This window comes from Salvelinus namaycush, chromosome 18, assembly GCF_016432855.1.
Source record: "Salvelinus namaycush isolate Seneca chromosome 18, SaNama_1.0, whole genome shotgun sequence".
NCBI lineage: Eukaryota > Metazoa > Chordata > Actinopteri > Salmoniformes > Salmonidae > Salvelinus > Salvelinus namaycush.
This window is the reverse complement of record NC_052324.1, coordinates 30,809,099-30,826,927: the sequence shown is the minus strand read 5'-3', so window position 1 is coordinate 30,826,927 and position 17,829 is coordinate 30,809,099. Positions and strand designations below refer to the sequence as shown.

The following is a 17,829-nucleotide window of genomic DNA, read 5'->3' as shown; positions in this document are numbered from 1 at the left end:
GGGTCACACATATTTTTCCATCATTTATAAAATAATGACATGTTGACATACTTTTTGCTGAAAGACATTGAGGTGGATTGACGCCAGTGTGCTCTCTGGCGCGCTCTCCAGGTGGGCAGTGTCATTGACACTCTGCATGGTGATGCTGGTCATAGTGGTTCTGATGGTGGCTGCTCTCTCTCTGGGACTGCCTGTGTTCTTCTACCCTACAATTTACTCCACATACCAAGATGCTCGACTGGAACACAAAGCAATTGGCCTGTATAGAGCGTAAGTGAAGTATACCTGATTTAGCATATCATGGCCAGTATTCATAAAACACCAAAGAGCAGGAGTGCTGATCTAGGATCAAATGAAGCCCACCCTGTCCATGTAATCATATTCATTGTGGTGTTAAAGCAAAAACTGATCCTAGATAAAATGTCCTAATCTGAGATATTTTAAGAATACCTGTATCTTCTCACAGGTTACAGATCCAATCCTGTCCTCTTCTGACATGGACCTGTTTTCTCCTGACGGTATTGACTGTGTTTATCTTTAATTATATTGTTTTCTGTCATCATTCCACAGAGCTGTAGTAGCGAGCTCCGTGTTCTCCTGGCTTTTCATCCTCTTGGTCTTTATTGTGTTGTTTTTCGGGGGGAATGCCCACACCCTGGGCTGCCGGAGCTGGAGCCATGGACAGCTCTTTGGGGTCAGTGAGGGCCCCTATGGAGCTAATGGGAAATATATGTGCATAGGGAATAATCTGTGTGTACAAAGCTATTTTAAAAACCTTATACTTATTTAACTTAAATTAATACATACACAACTCATTAAAATGATTCTCTCCCCCGTTGTCATTTCTATCACAGTTCTTAGACCAGCAGAATAATATTTTCAGCAGCCTAAACAACAGCAGTCAAGGCTTCAACACCAGTCAAAGCCTCAACACCAGTCAAAGACCCAATATCAGTCAAGAGACCAACTCTGAGACCCACCAAATTCAGCCCAGCACCTCAGCAATATACCAGTGAGCTCTCAATTGCTGCTCAATGAGCATCTGTCCTTTCATGTACTACTGCCCCTCGCATTCCACAATGATGCTCAGTCACAATCACATTGTCTCAGACCGTTAAAGTGGATAACAGCTTTTGTACCCTGTTTCTGGGTTTGGTCATACATTCCTCTGTCTGTGCTCTTTGTTTCAGTGGCTGTAAGAGTGGACAGTCATTGTTCCACAGCATGCACATGGAGCAGCACTTTGATCTGGAGGACTTCCTCAATGCCAGCAAGGTGTTGCTCAATTTGTCATCTTGTCGGTCCCGTGTGGCTCAGTTGGTAGAGCATGGCGCTTGCAACGCCAGGGTTGTGGGTTCAATTCCCACGGGGGGACCAGGGTTCAATTCCCACGGGGGGACCAGGATGAATATGTATGAACTTTCCAATTTGTAAGTCGCTCTGGATAAGAGCGTCTGCTAAATGACTTAAATGTAATGTAAATGTCATATTTAATTTGTTTTCTGTTCTTTCAAAAATCACCCTGTGTGTCTGAGGTACTGTTACTACTGCACCTTTGATTACAGTATATTTACATTTTCAAATGGCATATAATAATGATACTGTCTGTGCCAGTTATTTAATATGTGCCTGGATGTTTCTCCTCTCATTTGTTGTAGTACTTGGATGGATTCAATGAGACTGCTCAGAATATGTCAGTCAACCTGGATGGCTTGAAACTGCTACCTGACAATGGCAGACAGGGCCTGCTGAGCTTTAAACAGTGTGGGATAGACAGCATCAACTACCATGAGCTATTACTGCTGGTATACACAGGAGCAGCAAATTGTGTGTGTGTGTGTGTGTGTGTGTGTGTGTGTGTGTGTGTGTGTGTGTGTGTGTGTGTGTGTGTGTGTGTGTGTGTGTGTGTGTGTGTGTGTGTGTGTGTGTGTGTGTGTGTGTGTGTGTGTGTGTGTGTGTGTGTGTGTGTGTGTGTGTGTGTGTGTGTGTGTGTGTGTGTCAGAAAGCTCCATATTTATGTTGTCCATTTATCCATTTATTGTCTCTGTAGCTAAGCACACCAGTTGTGAAGACAGACCTTGGAGTATTTGCCGATGAACTGGATAAGAAGGCAGAAGTTCCTGTAAGTCTGTCTTGGGTTAGGTAACAAATAAACCTCAGAACACAATGGACCATGTAAATTGCAATGCATGATTATTTTCTTCACATCAGGCAAATGCTGGAATTAAGGAAGATTTGAAAAAAGAGGCAGAAACAACCAGATATCTGAACACCATCGTTAAGCAACAGCAGACAAATGCAGTGAGTTTTATTTTGACATTTATTTTCACCCCAAACACAAGCATTTATAAGTGTTAATGTTCCACCCCAAAATAAGCACATAGAAATTGTAGCTCTAAGTAGATTTTTTTCTAGAACTATTTAGACTTGCTTAGTCCTAAAATTGCAAAGTATTTTATTGCCTCAAATTTGAATGTTTTCACTACTCAGGCAAAGATGAGCCAAATTGTGAGTGCCTTGAAGACTATCAGCACAGTCTACAAGGTAGAGTACTGTCACTATCTGATGATGATACCTTTGAGATACAATTACCACTGAGTTGTGTCTGTGTGTCTGTGTGTGTTTTAATGTGATTATTTGAGTGTGGTGATCAATACCTTAACAACTAATTAATCTCACTCTAGGCTAATGTAGACAACACTCTGGAAAGTTTGACCCAGACAGAAGTGGCACTCCATAACCAGGTTCCTTACATTGTGGGAAATGTAAGACCAACATTAAATTGTTTTCCATTATTCTCTATGCACTTGGTCAAGGACTACATTACAATTAATTGTATACAGGAAAGTTGAACGTAGAATAGCTCTGGTCCAGAACGTTATGTGTGGCACGTTACCACACGTAACGCCCTGGACCAGAGCTAAATGTAGAGCTGCTCTTAAAAGTTATGATGAATGACACTGCCAAAACTTTTCAGGGGTCATAGTTATAATGGTTCTTGACTGAGGTGAGGTTTTTCTCTGCAGGTGTCTCAGTGTATCATGGAGAAAGGAGAACAATCCCTGCTTCGGTACCTAGATTGGGTCCGTCATGCGGTAAGTACTGTACTAATATGCCATAGAATTACACAGAGATAATAATAGCACTTAGCAACACTGTGTAAACCAGAATGGGTACTTTTGGTAGGTAATTTCTCATGTCACTGTTTTATTATAGTCATGTTTTCAAAATGTACATCATTGTTATGGTGTTGATGTACAGGACTGTGCAGTTATTACTAGCACAACAAATGTCATACAGAAATAATTTCACTGGCAGGCACCATGTTGCTGCCTCTGAGCATTACATTTGGATATCACTACAGAATAATCTCTCCCCAAAGTGTTTCCAATAGTAAGGTCAAAAAGACAGTTGTTCCTATACCATGATTCTTGAAACAGTGGAATATTGTTTCATAATGTCATGCTGGTAGGGTGTCAATAGATGTGAGGACATCCCATGTGTTTGGTTTTAAAGAGGGTACATTGAGTAAGTGACATGACAAGAAACATATTGCTTTGATGGATTGGTTATCATAGTTCCTTTCAAAACATCAGCATATATTACATCCTTTTTCTATGCACATTAGTCTCTATGGAGAGAGACCTACTCGATAATTGATACTGTATTTTCCCATGTACAGATCTTATATAAGGTCCTGGATTGCCATTGGCTTGCTGTGTCAATGGACAATGTGTATACAGCAGTCTGTCTCAATGTGGTTGATCCATTGGTGAGCGTTTTCTCTATTACTATATCCCAAACATACCATGCCATCTGATCTCACTCTCTCTCCCGCTGCCTCTCTTCCTTTCTTTTTCTGTCTTTCTCTTCCAATCAATCTGAGCATGTTACTCATCTCTGTCTGTTTGTCTGTCTCTCTTCATCTCTATGGTTTTGTTTCTCTCTGCATGAAGAATGCATTCTGGCTGTGTCTGGGATGGTGTTGTGCATTCCTGGTCCCTGGAGTGATCTTCAGCATCTATACAGCCAGGTGATTAGGTGAGAGAACCTTGCTCAGAACACTGATACAACATTCTCCTCATATAACTAGAATAAATAGAACTAGAATATAACTTATTCTAGTTTTGTGGTACTCCTTTCAACTCAATGTATGACTACTGTCCATGTTAACCTGACTGCATGGGCGCCTAGCAATTATCTACTGTCTTTATTGGCTCCCACTGAATTGCATCATGACATGCTGACAACCTGACTGCATGGCATGGGCGCCTAGCAATTATCTACTGTCTTTATTGGCTCCCACTGAATTGCATCATGACATGCTGACCGACACGTCGCGTGCGCGAGCGTCGCAAAATAAATTTAGAAATCCATGTTATTCAATTATTGCACCCACACTGCTTGCGCCGCCAACTAGCGTCTGCGATGCCAAGGGCTAAAATAGAAGTCATTCCTATTTCTGACGCAGATCGCGCTGAAAGTCCTGCCTCTCCCATCTCCTCATTGGTTTATAGAAGCAGCTATGTGCCATCTCCTCATTGGTTATACCCACGTGGGTGATTGAAAGACGAACTGTTTTGCCGGTAGTCGTGGTAATTAATACTATTGAAAGTTTAGATGTGATCACCATATAAGTTCAACGATGAAAAACCCTGGAAGGAGGAGAGATGACTAGAAAAGATTCGGTTTGCCGTTTTATGTGTGGATTAATTTGTCGGAGTAGAGGACCTTGTGCAGTTCAGGTAAAATAACAAGTCAATGTTTATATCCCAGGACAAATTAGCTAGCAACAGCAAGCTAGCTAAATAGGACAAATTAGCTATTATGTGCAAGCTAACTAGTTAAATTGCCATACATGTTTAATGCTTTTCGACCTGTCCCCAAATTAATGTCATTGGTTCAGAGTTTGTTTTGATATTTTAACCTGCGTGTCGTGATCGCGTTTGGTGTAGGGGGACAAAATAAATGTATGCACGATAGCGCACGGGTTTGGGTTCCGTGTGAGACAAATCTCTAACCATGTTCGCTCATGCGTTGTGCTATAATACTAGTATGGTTGACGCCAGCTTTAGCGCGCGGTGTAGTCACGTGGGTCACTCGTCAGCCCGGCTACTAAAATGTAATACGCCCTTACTCTATAAATGTAGTTCAACATAACACTGTCGTTTTAATTATATATTGCTCTTTATATCTGCAGAAAGGATACATTAATCTTGCCTGAGAAGACAGAGAATATGAAATGCCATACAGAGAAAGCTGCATCCAACAACTACATGAGTTTAGAAGAAGTCCATGAGATGAGCATGGACTACATGGACTAACGCATTACCTGTCTCATTAGTATTATCACTGTATTTATCGCGTATATCATCAGCGCCGCTGGTGTAATGGTATCATGGAAGATTCCCATTCTTTCGACCCGGGTTCGATTCCCGGGCGGCGCACAAGTTTTATTTCTTTGTTCTCGCCAAATTCCAATTCAAAAATTATTGTGAATAAACTAAAATATGTATTGAGTAATATATCCACCATCACCTATGTATGTGGATGCTTTCATCTCACATGAGAGCCAACCAAAGATTTTCAAAGGTCCAACTACTTAACCCACCCTGGCCCCATTCAAGGGGCGTTTAGTTTGGATTTGCAAAAAAACACATTCCCAATTCACACTTGTATATATGTGTGTAATAAGACAAATATAAGCACAAATTATTATTGTAGAATTATTGCATTGGCAACCCCTATCTCTGACGCTAACGTTAGCTACAAGTTTGCTGGTTGTGATCAGTCACGTGAGTTTCCCAGACGTGTGTTATTTTTTTGTTCATCACCATTAAAATAAAATAAAAATTATAATACAAAATAAACAACTTACATCGCTATATCAAACATCTCTAACAAAACACAACACAGGTATAAACAAGAAAATATTAAATACATACAAAAAAAATAAAATATATAAATAATAATAAAAAACTATTCTAGTGCAATTGTATTTACTCTGAAAAAATTTCATTATAATGATTCAGGAAGATGTTATTATTTTTTGTTATTCACTGGGGATAATGTCTCAATTCAATCAAAAATATTTGTAATTTTGGTATAGAATTCTGGAATTTTTGTTTGTGTATAAAGTATTTGGCAACAAGAATAAAAAAATTCACAATCATTTCAATGGTCTTGTTATTATTGCAATAGTAACATATTATATCCTTCATGTCAAAAACATGGGTGGTGTTCAAAATGGTAAATAACTATTCTGCAATGTTTTCCCAAAAATCTATCACAGATTTACATTCATAGAACAAGTGTGTCAGATTTTCACATTTTTCACAGAAAACGCAGATATCATCAATGGTCACATAGAATTACATGGATATATCTTATATCTTATGTGGAATTTTAAAGTGCACAATATTTGTAAGGCATCAACCAAGTTTTTTCCCAGACAATGTCAGGATTTGTTCATCACCAGTGTCTTTGTTATGTCACTTAAAAGGTCGTCATTATAAAACGCAAGATTACAAGCAGATATGGTTTCGAAATAGTGATTTTACTGACGCCTGCAGCTGAAGTGTGTTACACATTATTTGGTCCATTCATTGCGCATGCGACCGTGGACATCCGCTCTTATTTTCCGCCATCTTCCACTTCGGTTGTGCGCCCATTGTTCATACAAGCTGATCACGGCTGGTTTGCACAGTCAGCGACTGAGGTGATTTGTGCCCTTTTTTATAAATACTCCTGTAAGTCTGCATGAACTGTATCAAAAAGTGACATATTTGGAAAGTGCTTGTGTATCCCTCAAAATACCATACACTGATTACTCTCGCAGGGCGCGACCTACGAAAACATGATGATGATGATGGACGACGAACAGCCCAAAACCCTGTAAGTAACTAACATTAACGCGGGCTGGCTAGCCAAATCAGTTCAGTAGCTAGCTACTTTACATGTGTCTATAATAAAGTATGTTCCAGCATATAAAAACGTCCATGTACTCATGTCTTGTTATTTATCAATGTGTGACCATTATTGATGTAGATGGTGTTACTCAATCGGGCCAGTCCATGGCTCGAGATTTGTCAGAACACATAACGCTAGTTGCTCGTTCGCTTTCGCCGAAACGAAAACTAGTTCTAGTTAGCTAACCAGCTAACGTTAGCTAACCAGCTAACGTTAGCTACCTACGTCTCAAAATACTAGCTATGTATATATCGTTCTAACCAGCTAATTACTAGCTAGTTACTTGATATTGATTTGATTCACATGTCCATAACATAAATTAGCTACTGCTGTTACTTTTAACGTTACCGTCTTGTCAAAGCAGCAATCATTGGCTAACTTTCAGCTAACAACGTTACTTTCGTGGCAAATATGCAGAGACAGGCGTGTCATCCACTAATTTGTGCCCTGGCGTCAGCCAATTTGCCCAGTATTACATTTATTCGGTAACAAATGATGTTATGGACTTATTGAGTTTAATATGATAACTAGCTGGCTAACTAGCTTACATCCACACATTCCAACAAGCAAGGGACTGCGCGAGGCCCAACTCCAAGGGTCATGCAATGCATGCCTTTCTACCGGCTGCTGGGGATGATAGCCACGTCAACGACAGTCAGATTTTTTTGGGGACGGACAGAAGTTGCTTTAAACAAAATATGCGTCAAACGCAAGGGTTAGATAAGGTTAGTTGACTCAATGAAGTAACTGTCTACTGTTCTGGCTAATTGTAAGTGCAGCAGTGCACCCTACATTTAGCTTCCCTAGAAGAAGTAGCTAAACTTGCTTAGAACCTCCTAGTCACGTGCTTGTTTTTCTCTCCAGGTATGTAGGGAACCTGTCTAGGGATGTCACTGAGCCCCTCATCCTACAGGTTTTCACACAGATCGGCCCCTGCAAGAGCTGTAAAATGATTTTTGATGTGAGTATTCCTGGACCCAAGAGAGAATTTGTTTGATATTGATCGACAGTTCTTTATTGTCATTGGTAACTGTCTAATGAGAACATGTGACTAATGCTGTTGACAGACCTTGCTTTGGATTCAATGAGTGCGGTTACATGCACACAATGTAATTATTGTGGATAGTTGGATTAATATATTAGTTGCTTGATTATGTTCATTATGTTCACCATGTTCTTTTTGGGAAGCATATTTGTATGTGAAAACTTGTAAGACTCTTATATTCAATTGTTCCGAACACACTCGCTCTAAAGAGGGAGGCTTGCTCGGCTGGGGCAAGCTCATACGCAGATCAAACGCAGCAGGAATCCTGAATTTAAGGTGTTTACATGTCCTAATGATTTGAAAGATTGGTTAAAAAAAAAAAAAAATACTGGTTTTAATTGCTGTATGCTTACTTGGTTTTGACCTTATGCTGATTTAAGATAAGCAGAGTAAGGTGTTTATATGACTTGCATAATCTGCCTACTGCCATGATCAGTTTAATATCGTGTTATTAGTGTGCATGTAAACATACTCATTGTAACTCTTGTTGTTCTCTTACAGACTGCAGGCAATGATCCATACTGCTTTGTGGAGTTCTATGAACACAGGCATGCTGCTGCTTCGCTGTCTGCCATGAATGGACGTAAAATTATGGGTAAGGTAAGCTATCGTATCTACAAGCTGAGTTGGGATGGGTGAGTTATGGTTGCAGAAGTTTGAGCAACCAGTAGGCAAAAACTATGAGGATTAGCTGTGTCAGGCAGTGAGTTCCTCAACAATGTTGAAATGGCAGTCATGAATTGATTTACTTTGTGAGAATGGCTTATTCCGACTTCCCGTCCACAGGTAAGTACTTTGATTCCCCAGATTAAATGAGACTGAAAGATGTTATCTGATTCCAAATATAGGCCTAACCACCACAGTTGGTTCCAATGCTGACTACCAGGCATGTTTGTGTATAATATCTATGATCCTATTGTGCCAAATATGGAGTAGGTTAGTTCTGTTGTATGGATATCAAGTGCATTTCTGTCTTAGTGGTTGATTGACTATATATTAGAGATTAAAATGTTCTTGACCCATCGCTGTGTTCTTTTACAAAACCAATCCGTATGCAATTAAAAAAAAATTGAACTGTTATTTAACTAGGCAAGCCAGTTAAGAACAAATTCTTATTTACAATGACGGCCTACCTCAGCCAAACCCTCACCTAACCCGGATGACGCTGGGCCAGTTGTGCGCCGCCCTATGGGACTCCCGATCACGGCCGGTTGTGATAACTAAAACAATTTCAGTACCTTTTCCAGACTCACAGCTTCACAATACATATAGGGTCTAACCTCAGGAGAAATGTATATTCAGTGCCAATTATTTTATCATCAACAGGTAATGAAGGACCATTTGATGAGTAATACAAGTTGATAATGTCACTGGTTTTTAAATCCTTTGTTACGTTGACCTATTACTCAGTAGTTTATAGTCCACTTGTTTATGGAGTGCACAGTTCTTCCATGTTCTGTTCTCTGCTTGTCACGGCATTGAGATTCACTCTGCGTTTGGTCAGGTGGCTCATTTGTTTCTCACAGACGGCACCACAGAAACTGAGGTAGTAATATAGCCCACTGGATCTAAATTATATAAACATCTAGCTTGCTTTATTGGCATGGGAAACATATGTTTACATTGCCAAAGCAAGTGAAATAGATAATGAAGAAAAGTGAAATATTTTTTTTTTACAGTATACATTACTCACAAGTCCCAAAAGAATAAATACATTTCAAATGTCATTATTTCTATATACAATGTAATGATGTGCAAATAGTTACATTTGACCTGGCAACAGGTCACAAATCGTTTTTGCTGTGATTGCACACTGGTATTTCACCTAATAGATATGGGAGTTTATCAAAATTTGGATTTGTCTTCAAAATCTTTGGTTTGTGTAATCTGAGGGAAATGTCTCTAATATGGTCATTCTCTCTCTAGGAGGTTAAAGTCAACTGGGCCACAACGCCAAGCAGTCAGAAAAAAGACACAAGCAGTAAGTGCCCAGCTACCTTATCAGTCAGTCCCATAGGAAAGTAGAGGTTCTCTCTGTAAATGTGGTCTTCCACACCATAGAGATACAAATACATCTCTATATGGGCAACTCCACTGTAACAGAATGATGCCGAGACTCAGAATTTTCACTTTAAAATATATGTAAAACAAAAAACAATTATTGCAAAGTTAAACAAACCATACAACTCTATGCACAAGGACTACTTCGAAAAATTTCCGCTGAAGATTTTACAAAACACATTTACTTGAACAGTGCAGATGCAAAGTTTGGTAAGAGAATTACGATTTGTGTGGTTTGTTCTGTCATTCTGTTACCAAACTTAGCTTCTGCACTGTTCTTCAAGTAAATGTGTTTTAGAAAAATGTTCATTGATCATTGTTAAATGTAGTCATTGTGCATAGAGTTGTATGGTTTTAACTTTGCAGTCATTGTTTTTTGTTTGACAAACTTATCAAAAAAAGAAACGTCCTCTCACTGTCAATTGTGTTTATTTTCAGAAAACTTAACATGTAAATATTTGTATGAACATAAGATTCAACAACTGAGACATGAACTGAACAAGTTCCACAGACATGTGACTAACAGAAATGGAATAATGTGACCCTGAACAAAGGGGGGGATCAAAAGTAACAGTCAGTATCTGGTGTGGCCACCAGCTGCATTAAGTACTGCAGTGCATCTCCTCATGGACTGCACCAGATCTGCCAGTTCTTGCTGTGAGCTGGTACCCCACTCTTCCACAAAGGCACCTGCAAGTTCCCTGACTTTTCTGGGGGGAATGGCCCTAGCCCTCACCCGCCGATCCAACAGGTCCCAGAAGTGCTCAATGGGATTGAGATCCGGGCAGAACACTGACATTCCTGTCTTGCAGAAAATCACGCACAGAACGAGCACTATGGCTGGTGGCATTATCATGCTGGAGGGTCATGTCAGGATGAGCCTGCAGGAAGGGTACCACATGAGAGAGGAGGATGTCTTCCCTGTAATGCACAGCGTTGAGATTACCTGCAATGACAACAAGCTCAGTCCGATGATGCTGTGACACACCGCCCCAGACCATGACAGACCCTCCACCTCCAATCGATCCCGTTCCAGAGTACAGGCCTCGGTTTAACGCTCATTCCTTCAACGATAAACGCGAATCTGACCATCACCCCTGGTGAGACAAAACTGCAAGTTGTCAGGGGAAGAGCACTTTTTGCCAGTCCTGTCTGGTCCAGCGACGGTGGGTTTGTGCCCATAGGCAACGTTGTTGCCGGTGATGTCTGGTGAGGACCTGCCTTACAACAGGCCTACAAGCCCCTCAGTCCAGCCTCTCTGACTATTGAGGACAGTGAGCACTGATGGTGAGATTGTTCGTTCCTGGAGTAACTCGGGCAGTTGTTGTTGCCATCCTGTACCTGTCCTGCAGGTGTGATGTTCGGATGTACCGATCTTGTGCAGGTGTTACACGTGGTCTGCCACTGCGAGGACGACCAGCTGTCCATCCCGTCTCCCTGTAGCGCTGTCTTAGGCGTCTCACAGTATGGACATTGCAATTTATTGCCCTGGCCACATCTGCAGTCCTCATGCCTCCTTGCAGGGTGCCTAAGGCACGTTCTTGCAGGGACCCTGGGCCTCTTGGTTTTTTCAGAGTCAGTAGAAAGGCCTCTTTAGTGTCCTAAGTTTTCATAACTGACCTTAATTGTTTACCGTCTGTAAGCTGTTAGTGTCTTAACGACCGTTCCACAGGTGCGTGTTCGTTAATTGTTTATGGTTCATTGAACAAGCATGGGAAACGGTGTTTAAACCCTTTACAATGAAGATCTGTGAAGTTATTTGGATTTTTACGAATTATCTTTGAAAGACAGGATCCTGAAAAAGGGACGTTTTCTTTTTTTGCTGAGTTTAGATTTTAAAGGGAAAAATCAGTCGCTCTGCATCATTCTGTTAACATGGAATTGCTCATCTCTCAATTTCTTCACAATGTGCTGCATCCAGCAAGGAGTCACAATTGTTGTCTCATGTCCTCCCAACAGATCATTTCCATGTCTTTGTTGGAGACCTCAGCCCCGAAATCACAACAGATGATGTCAAAGCTGCCTTTGGCCCGTTTGGGAGGATATCGTATGTACCTTACAAACAGTCATGTCTATCTGCTCTATCACAGGGTTACATTGAATAGCTTAAAAGTCCTGAAGAGTAATTGGTGTGATAGCAGTCAGTAGTTTGTTTACATGGTCACATTACTCCTTCTTATTGAGTGAATGGTGTGTTTCTCCTCAGGGATGCTCGCGTGGTCAAAGATATTGCCACAGGGAAATCTAAAGGCTATGGTTTTGTCTCTTTCTTCAACAAGTGGGTACGTGTTACAGATGGATGTAATCACTTATGGGGGGGTCATAATAACTCATAATGGAAGAGTTTCCTGTAAATGTAGTCAACATTATCCTTCGGTATTTTGGTGTGCAGATGGGTCATATGATGAATTTCTCTTTTACTACCCACAGGATGCAGAGAATGCCATTCAGCAGATGGGTGGCCAATGGCTAGGCGGCAGACAGATCAGGACCAACTGGGCCACTAGAAAACCCCCAGCCCCTAAAACCACCTATGAAAGTGAGTCCAGGCAAGATAGGCATTGGTTTCCAGCGCATTTGTCATTGAGAAGAAATGTTAGGGTTTTATCTTACAACTATATTCTCTATTTTATCCTCTAACACTGGTTGAGTTCAGAGGACAATGTCATACATTTTACTCCAATGTGTGGTCAGTGGAGTCCCTAAGATATTATTTTGTTGAATGGTAATGTATTTATTAACTTTCATTCTCCTGTTCCCAATAGCCAACACCAAGCACCTGGCCTTTGATGAGGTAGTGAACCAGTCAAGCCCCAGTAACTGCACTGTGTACTGTGGGGGAGTCAGCACCGGTCTAACAGGTTGGTAGTCTGTCATTCAACTGTTTACTTTCTGTGGTGTGAGTGAGAGAGAGAGAATCACGTCTTTGACATGCCTCCCTCCTGTTTTTCTAGAACAATTGATGAGACAGACCTTCACCCCCTTTGGACAAATCATGGAAATCCGTGTGTTCCCAGACAAAGGATATTCCTTTGTGAGGTATGCCATGAGATCAAAAATTGCTAAACCTCTGACAAAGACTTAGTATCATTGAAATACCATTTTCTGCATATGTTTCTGAGTACATAGCACCATCTTTTGACTCCTCTCTGTTCAGGTTTAACTCTCACGAGGGAGCAGCCCATGCCATTGTGTCTGTGAATGGTACTTCGATAGAGGGACATATGGTGAAGTGTTACTGGGGTAAAGAGACCCCGGACATGATTAGCTCTATGCAGCAGGTTCAGCAAGTTCCCCAGGTATGAAGCAAGAGCCAGAGGATTCCACTCATCGGCATAGCTTATGCACAGCTTACGCACGCATGCATACAAAGGCACACTCTTACACTGTTGTCCTCTCTCCCTTGCAGCAGAACAAAGTGGGCTTTGCAGCCCAACCCTATGGCCAGTATGCACAGTGGTATGGCAATGCCCAGCAGATTGGCCAGTATGTCCCCAACGGGTGGCAGGTACCCACCTATGGTGTTTACGGCCAGGCCCAGGCCTGGAACCAGCAGGGTTTTCAGTAAGTACACAAGGACATCTGCAGGGCTCCCCTCCCCTCCAGCAACAAGGGCTGCAGCTGAATGTCTGATTGTCCTCGGCTGGGCTTCCCAAGGACAGCTAGGCTCCAGCCCAGTCGCCTGCAGCTCTGGCCAGGGGAAGGATGGAGCCAAAGATGTCCTCCAACCTTCACCCTCGCCACCATATCCAGCTTATGAGGACAAAGACAAAAAGACGCATTTAAAAAAAGATATAATCAAAGATTTCATTTGTGATTTATTGGTCAAGATAACAGCAATTTCATCCTTTTTTTTCCCCCATCTGAGTTTGATATTTTTTTTTTTTTTTTATAAAAAGAGCATTATTTAATGTCCTTTTTGGCCTTTCAAAATGGCCACTATTCTGGGTCTAATTGGACTTGTCGCCAGATGAGTGTCCGCTCAATGAACTACATCGTCCTAGACAGTGAGGAAACTGGGATTGTTGAATACACAGAAAGGGACCTGCTGCCCTGCCCTCTGAAGCTTTTCCCAGTGCCGAGGGATACATCTTAGTGTGCACGTGTCACATCCACATTATTCCTTTTTTTTAAGTGCCATGTCATCTTTTGTTACTTCATGCACACTTTTGTTTTTACTCTATGAACTTTAATTTGCCCTTAATTTGTTGAATATGATTTTTTTTTTTCTCCTGAGGAGTTAAAAGATATTGCTCCTTGAAATGGGATGTTGTATGAATTTGTGTTGGTAGATTATAGGTACATTTGAAATATGACTGGTCATTTGCTTGTCTTGAATTGGGTTTGACAACAATCCTGTTAACAGCTCTTATAACAGGAGAAACATTGATAATGAGTTTACCACAGCAGTTTTTTTTAGTTCTTCTTTTTCTCTAATCTAGAGAACCAAAGAATGGAGTAACTTGGAATAATTTGCTGAAATCTTAAATCTTGCTGTTTTGGAAATAGAAATTGCAGTGTAACTTAACTAGATTGTATGTAAACATCCCACAAATTGTGAGGCAGAGTCCATGCAAATATTCTTATGAGGACATAGTAGACTACATAGAAAAATAGTTAAGTAATAATGCCTGGGAATTATAGTTGACAACTCCTGACAAGGGCTGTTCTGAGACTGTTTTAAATCCTAAAATCAATCTGTCTGAGCTACAGGTTCTCCTCCAACTCTTACTACATTGAGCTCATCAGTCACTGTTGCCAATACCCGATGTACTGACCGTTCAAATGTTAACTTTTCCCTTCAGGTATTTGTTACATAATGGATGTTGCTAAAGATTTGATCAGGAAAAACCTAAGTCATGAATGAGGTTTTGGCATGAAACAGTCACATTTTTGTTATTCATTTGCAGTGTTACAGGATTCAGGGATGAAGTTTGAAATTCAACTTCAAAGCCAAATTGAAACGCAGCTAGTCCCGCTTCAGCCGCTCTCTGCAACATTGACCCATTCCAGCAACTTCGGGTTGGATACGAGGAGTCAAGACACACGCAAACATATTTTATGTAAAGCTACACCAGTTGATCATGACTAATTTAATACACTGAGCCTATGCTCTGTCTGCATGCCCACACTCACAAATACCATCCTTCGCCCGGTTTCCCTTTTCAATATCAAATCCCTTTCTCTCCCTACCATATTCTCGGCTGTCTTCGTTTTGTGCTGATCCTCTGACATACCCTGACCTTCGTGTTCTCGCACATTCTCTCCTCAGCTGGCGCTTGCTCAGTTTATTTGTTGTGTGTGCTTTCTGCTTGATTCCCAAATGGCTCCCCCCTTTCGATCAGGGCCCTGGACAAAAGTAGAGCACTATAAAGGGAATAGGGTGCTGTTTGGGATTAAGCCTGTCTTGCCGCTGTTCCCTCTTTAACCTGCTGGTGGTTTTTCTCTCTCCCCCATTTGCAGTCACTTATTGGCCAGTGCTGGGTGGACAGGCGTGAGTGCCCTCAGTAATGGTGGGGTTATGGAAGTTACACAGGGATTGAATGGGAGTATGCTAGCAAACCAGGCCAGTATGGGAGCCACAGGATACCCCACACACATGATGATGATGGGGGGGTGTAGTCAACTTTTTACTGGTTACTGGAGCACCACAGGGATCTGTGTTATATCTGTCTCTTGTGGCAGACTAAGACTTGTTGGTACATGGAATTTGAAGGGGAAGTTGACCTCTGCTAAAGCTCATGAAACTGATTTCATAGGGGGTTAAGGGGAGCCATGGAGGACTGGAATAAACCACACCGGTATTATGTTGCCCTTGTTAGATGGACTGTGCATGGCCAGTGCGGTACCATTTTAAATTAATATCACTCAAGAAGAGACTTTAGGATTTGTGCCATTGTTGGTATGTTTACAGTGTCTCAAACCCATTTTCATAAGGACTTGAACAGTCAAAATAAATTGCTTTTGATTTAAGATTAATAATCCATTTAGTGTTTGATGCAATGAATCATGTAAAAAGTAACGGATCATTACCCATTTTATTACTTCAAACCAAAAAAAGTGAACTTTTTTTTCTTTCTTGCATTTTGTTTTCAATTCAACCAATTGCAGGGATAGATGCCACTGCTTTCTTTCTGTAAGGGCAGACAATTATTGCGCAGTATTCTCTTGTTTTTGCATTCCACCTTTCCCCTTTATTTCTTTTGGATGGCCTCAACATTTGCTTAATGTGTAAATAACCATACCTTGATTTCAAGCTGTATAAAGGAAAATCCAAATGTTCACTAAGGGAGCTTGTTTGCTTTCTTTGTTTTGATAACTGAAGAAATTAAACATTTAGTTAGCAGCATTATCAAATGCATATCCATGGTAACTGGCATAGTGATACATGTACATCCAGGAAGGGAAAAGACAGCATTGCTATGCAGTGCAAAAATGAACACAATTTTTACTTTGAATAGTAATTCTGTGCATAAATTGAGTTTTCTGCCATTTTCTATGAAGTAAGATCAGTATTTTTTTATGGAAAAACCTGAATGAATCTAAATGTGCGCTGTTGCCCCTTGAACATGTTTTAATACCAGAGGGACCAGACCCGTTGTGTTGCCTTATAGAGTTGATTGCTTTTAACGGACACAATATCATTAAAGATTAGGCATTGCCTACAGACATTTTCAAAACTTTCGTTTTGAAAAGTGTTTTACTCTGGGGTTTGATAATGTTTCTGCTACTGTAATAACCAATGTGTTCTTGCTTTGTCCAATTAAATCGCTGATGTGCAAAAACAATTTTCTGTGTCCTGTTTGACTAGTAGAGTGGAAAATATTCAAACAAGTATTTTAAGTGCCTATAAAAGTTGGTTTTATTATAGAGATTGAAGTGTGATACGATCATTACAACCAAATCACACATTGAGGGGTGTAAGGGGCATGGGGAACATACAACTTGAATATTTTCTTCCTTTTGTTATTGTGGTTCTTGTACCACAGAACAAGGAGATGTGTTTCACCAGATGTATAAATCTGAAGCAGGTTGAAATCTCCACTCCTCACTAAACATGGTTTGGAAAGAGAGCCATTGATTTGGGGTTATATACATCATTGGAGGAAGCCAAGTTCTGGCAGTGGGAGAGAATGGAGCAAGATGGAACTGTGCTGACCGTGCTTATTTTCTCAGCGAAGAAAAGCCTGATTTCAGGTTTCTGTTCTCAACTAAAATGTGTTTCTAACAGAGTGCACTAAGTTTTGTAGACATGACCCATTGCCAAAGTTTCTGAAAATGTTGTTTACAGGGAGTGCAAGGGGCAAATTGAGTTATTCAACAGGCACACAGAGAAAGCGTTCCCAAAAGAAAATAGTTCGTGACAATAGGAACTTGCTCACCTCCTTGCTTGTTCTGCCCACTATTTATTTTTTATTTAACTTGGCAAGTCAGTTAAGAACAATTCTTATTTACAATGACAGCCTAGGAACAGTGGGTTAACTGCCTTGTTCAGGGGCAGAACCACAGATTTTTACCTTGTCAGCTCAGGGATTCGATCTTTCGGTTACTGGCCCAACGCTCTAACCACTAGGCTACCTGCCGCTATGCTACTATGCTTAATTTGCTCCCTTTGAAAACGACACAGATGAACTATCTTGGGTTAGTTATAAATATAACCCAAGATGTTTTATAACTAACCCAAGATAGACCAGAGCCTGGTAGGCCCAAGATAGACCAAAGTGGTAGGCCACACAAGCTCACCGAATGGGAAC

General features: G+C 40.8%; 1 protein-coding gene and 1 non-coding gene across 5 annotated transcripts; both read left to right on the top strand.

Annotated features, from left to right (window-relative positions):
• The first annotated feature begins 5,376 nt into the window (after window positions 1-5,376).
• On the top strand, window positions 5,377-5,447 carry trnag-ccc. Its single transcript has one exon. It is a non-coding gene; the product is annotated as a tRNA-Gly (tRNA).
• Window positions 5,448-6,632: 1,185 nt separating this feature from the next.
• LOC120063349 (nucleolysin TIA-1-like) lies at window positions 6,633-16,863 on the top strand. 4 transcript variants are annotated; one of them, XM_039013686.1, is made up of 12 exons: window positions 6,633-6,718; window positions 6,839-6,894; window positions 7,834-7,930; window positions 8,516-8,614; window positions 9,941-9,995; window positions 12,035-12,122; window positions 12,282-12,357; window positions 12,506-12,614; window positions 12,841-12,936; window positions 13,030-13,114; window positions 13,233-13,374; window positions 13,488-16,863. In XM_039013686.1, the coding sequence occupies exons 2-12, from the start codon at window positions 6,857-6,859 to the stop codon at window positions 13,641-13,643; spliced, it is 1,041 nt and encodes a 346-aa protein (XP_038869614.1). In that variant the 5' UTR covers window positions 6,633-6,718; window positions 6,839-6,856; the 3' UTR covers window positions 13,644-16,863. The 4 variants fall into 4 exon arrangements, with proteins under 4 accessions (XP_038869614.1, XP_038869611.1, XP_038869613.1 ...); XM_039013683.1 differs by having other exon boundaries at window positions 13,485-16,863; XM_039013685.1 differs by having other exon boundaries at window positions 6,650-6,749; window positions 13,485-16,863.
• The last annotated feature ends 966 nt before the right edge of the window (window positions 16,864-17,829 follow it).

Excerpts from the sequence above, each read along its gene's own strand:
- LOC120063349 (XM_039013683.1), top strand. The coding sequence starts at position 6,857 with ATGATGATGATGATGGACGACGAACAGCCCAAAACCCT. Across the intron at positions 6,895-7,833 it reads GACGAACAGCCCAAAACCCT|GTATGTAGGGAACCTGTCTA; the intron begins GTAAGTAACTAA and ends TTTTCTCTCCAG. Across the intron at positions 12,937-13,029 it reads AGTCAGCACCGGTCTAACAG|AACAATTGATGAGACAGACC; the intron begins GTTGGTAGTCTG and ends CTGTTTTTCTAG.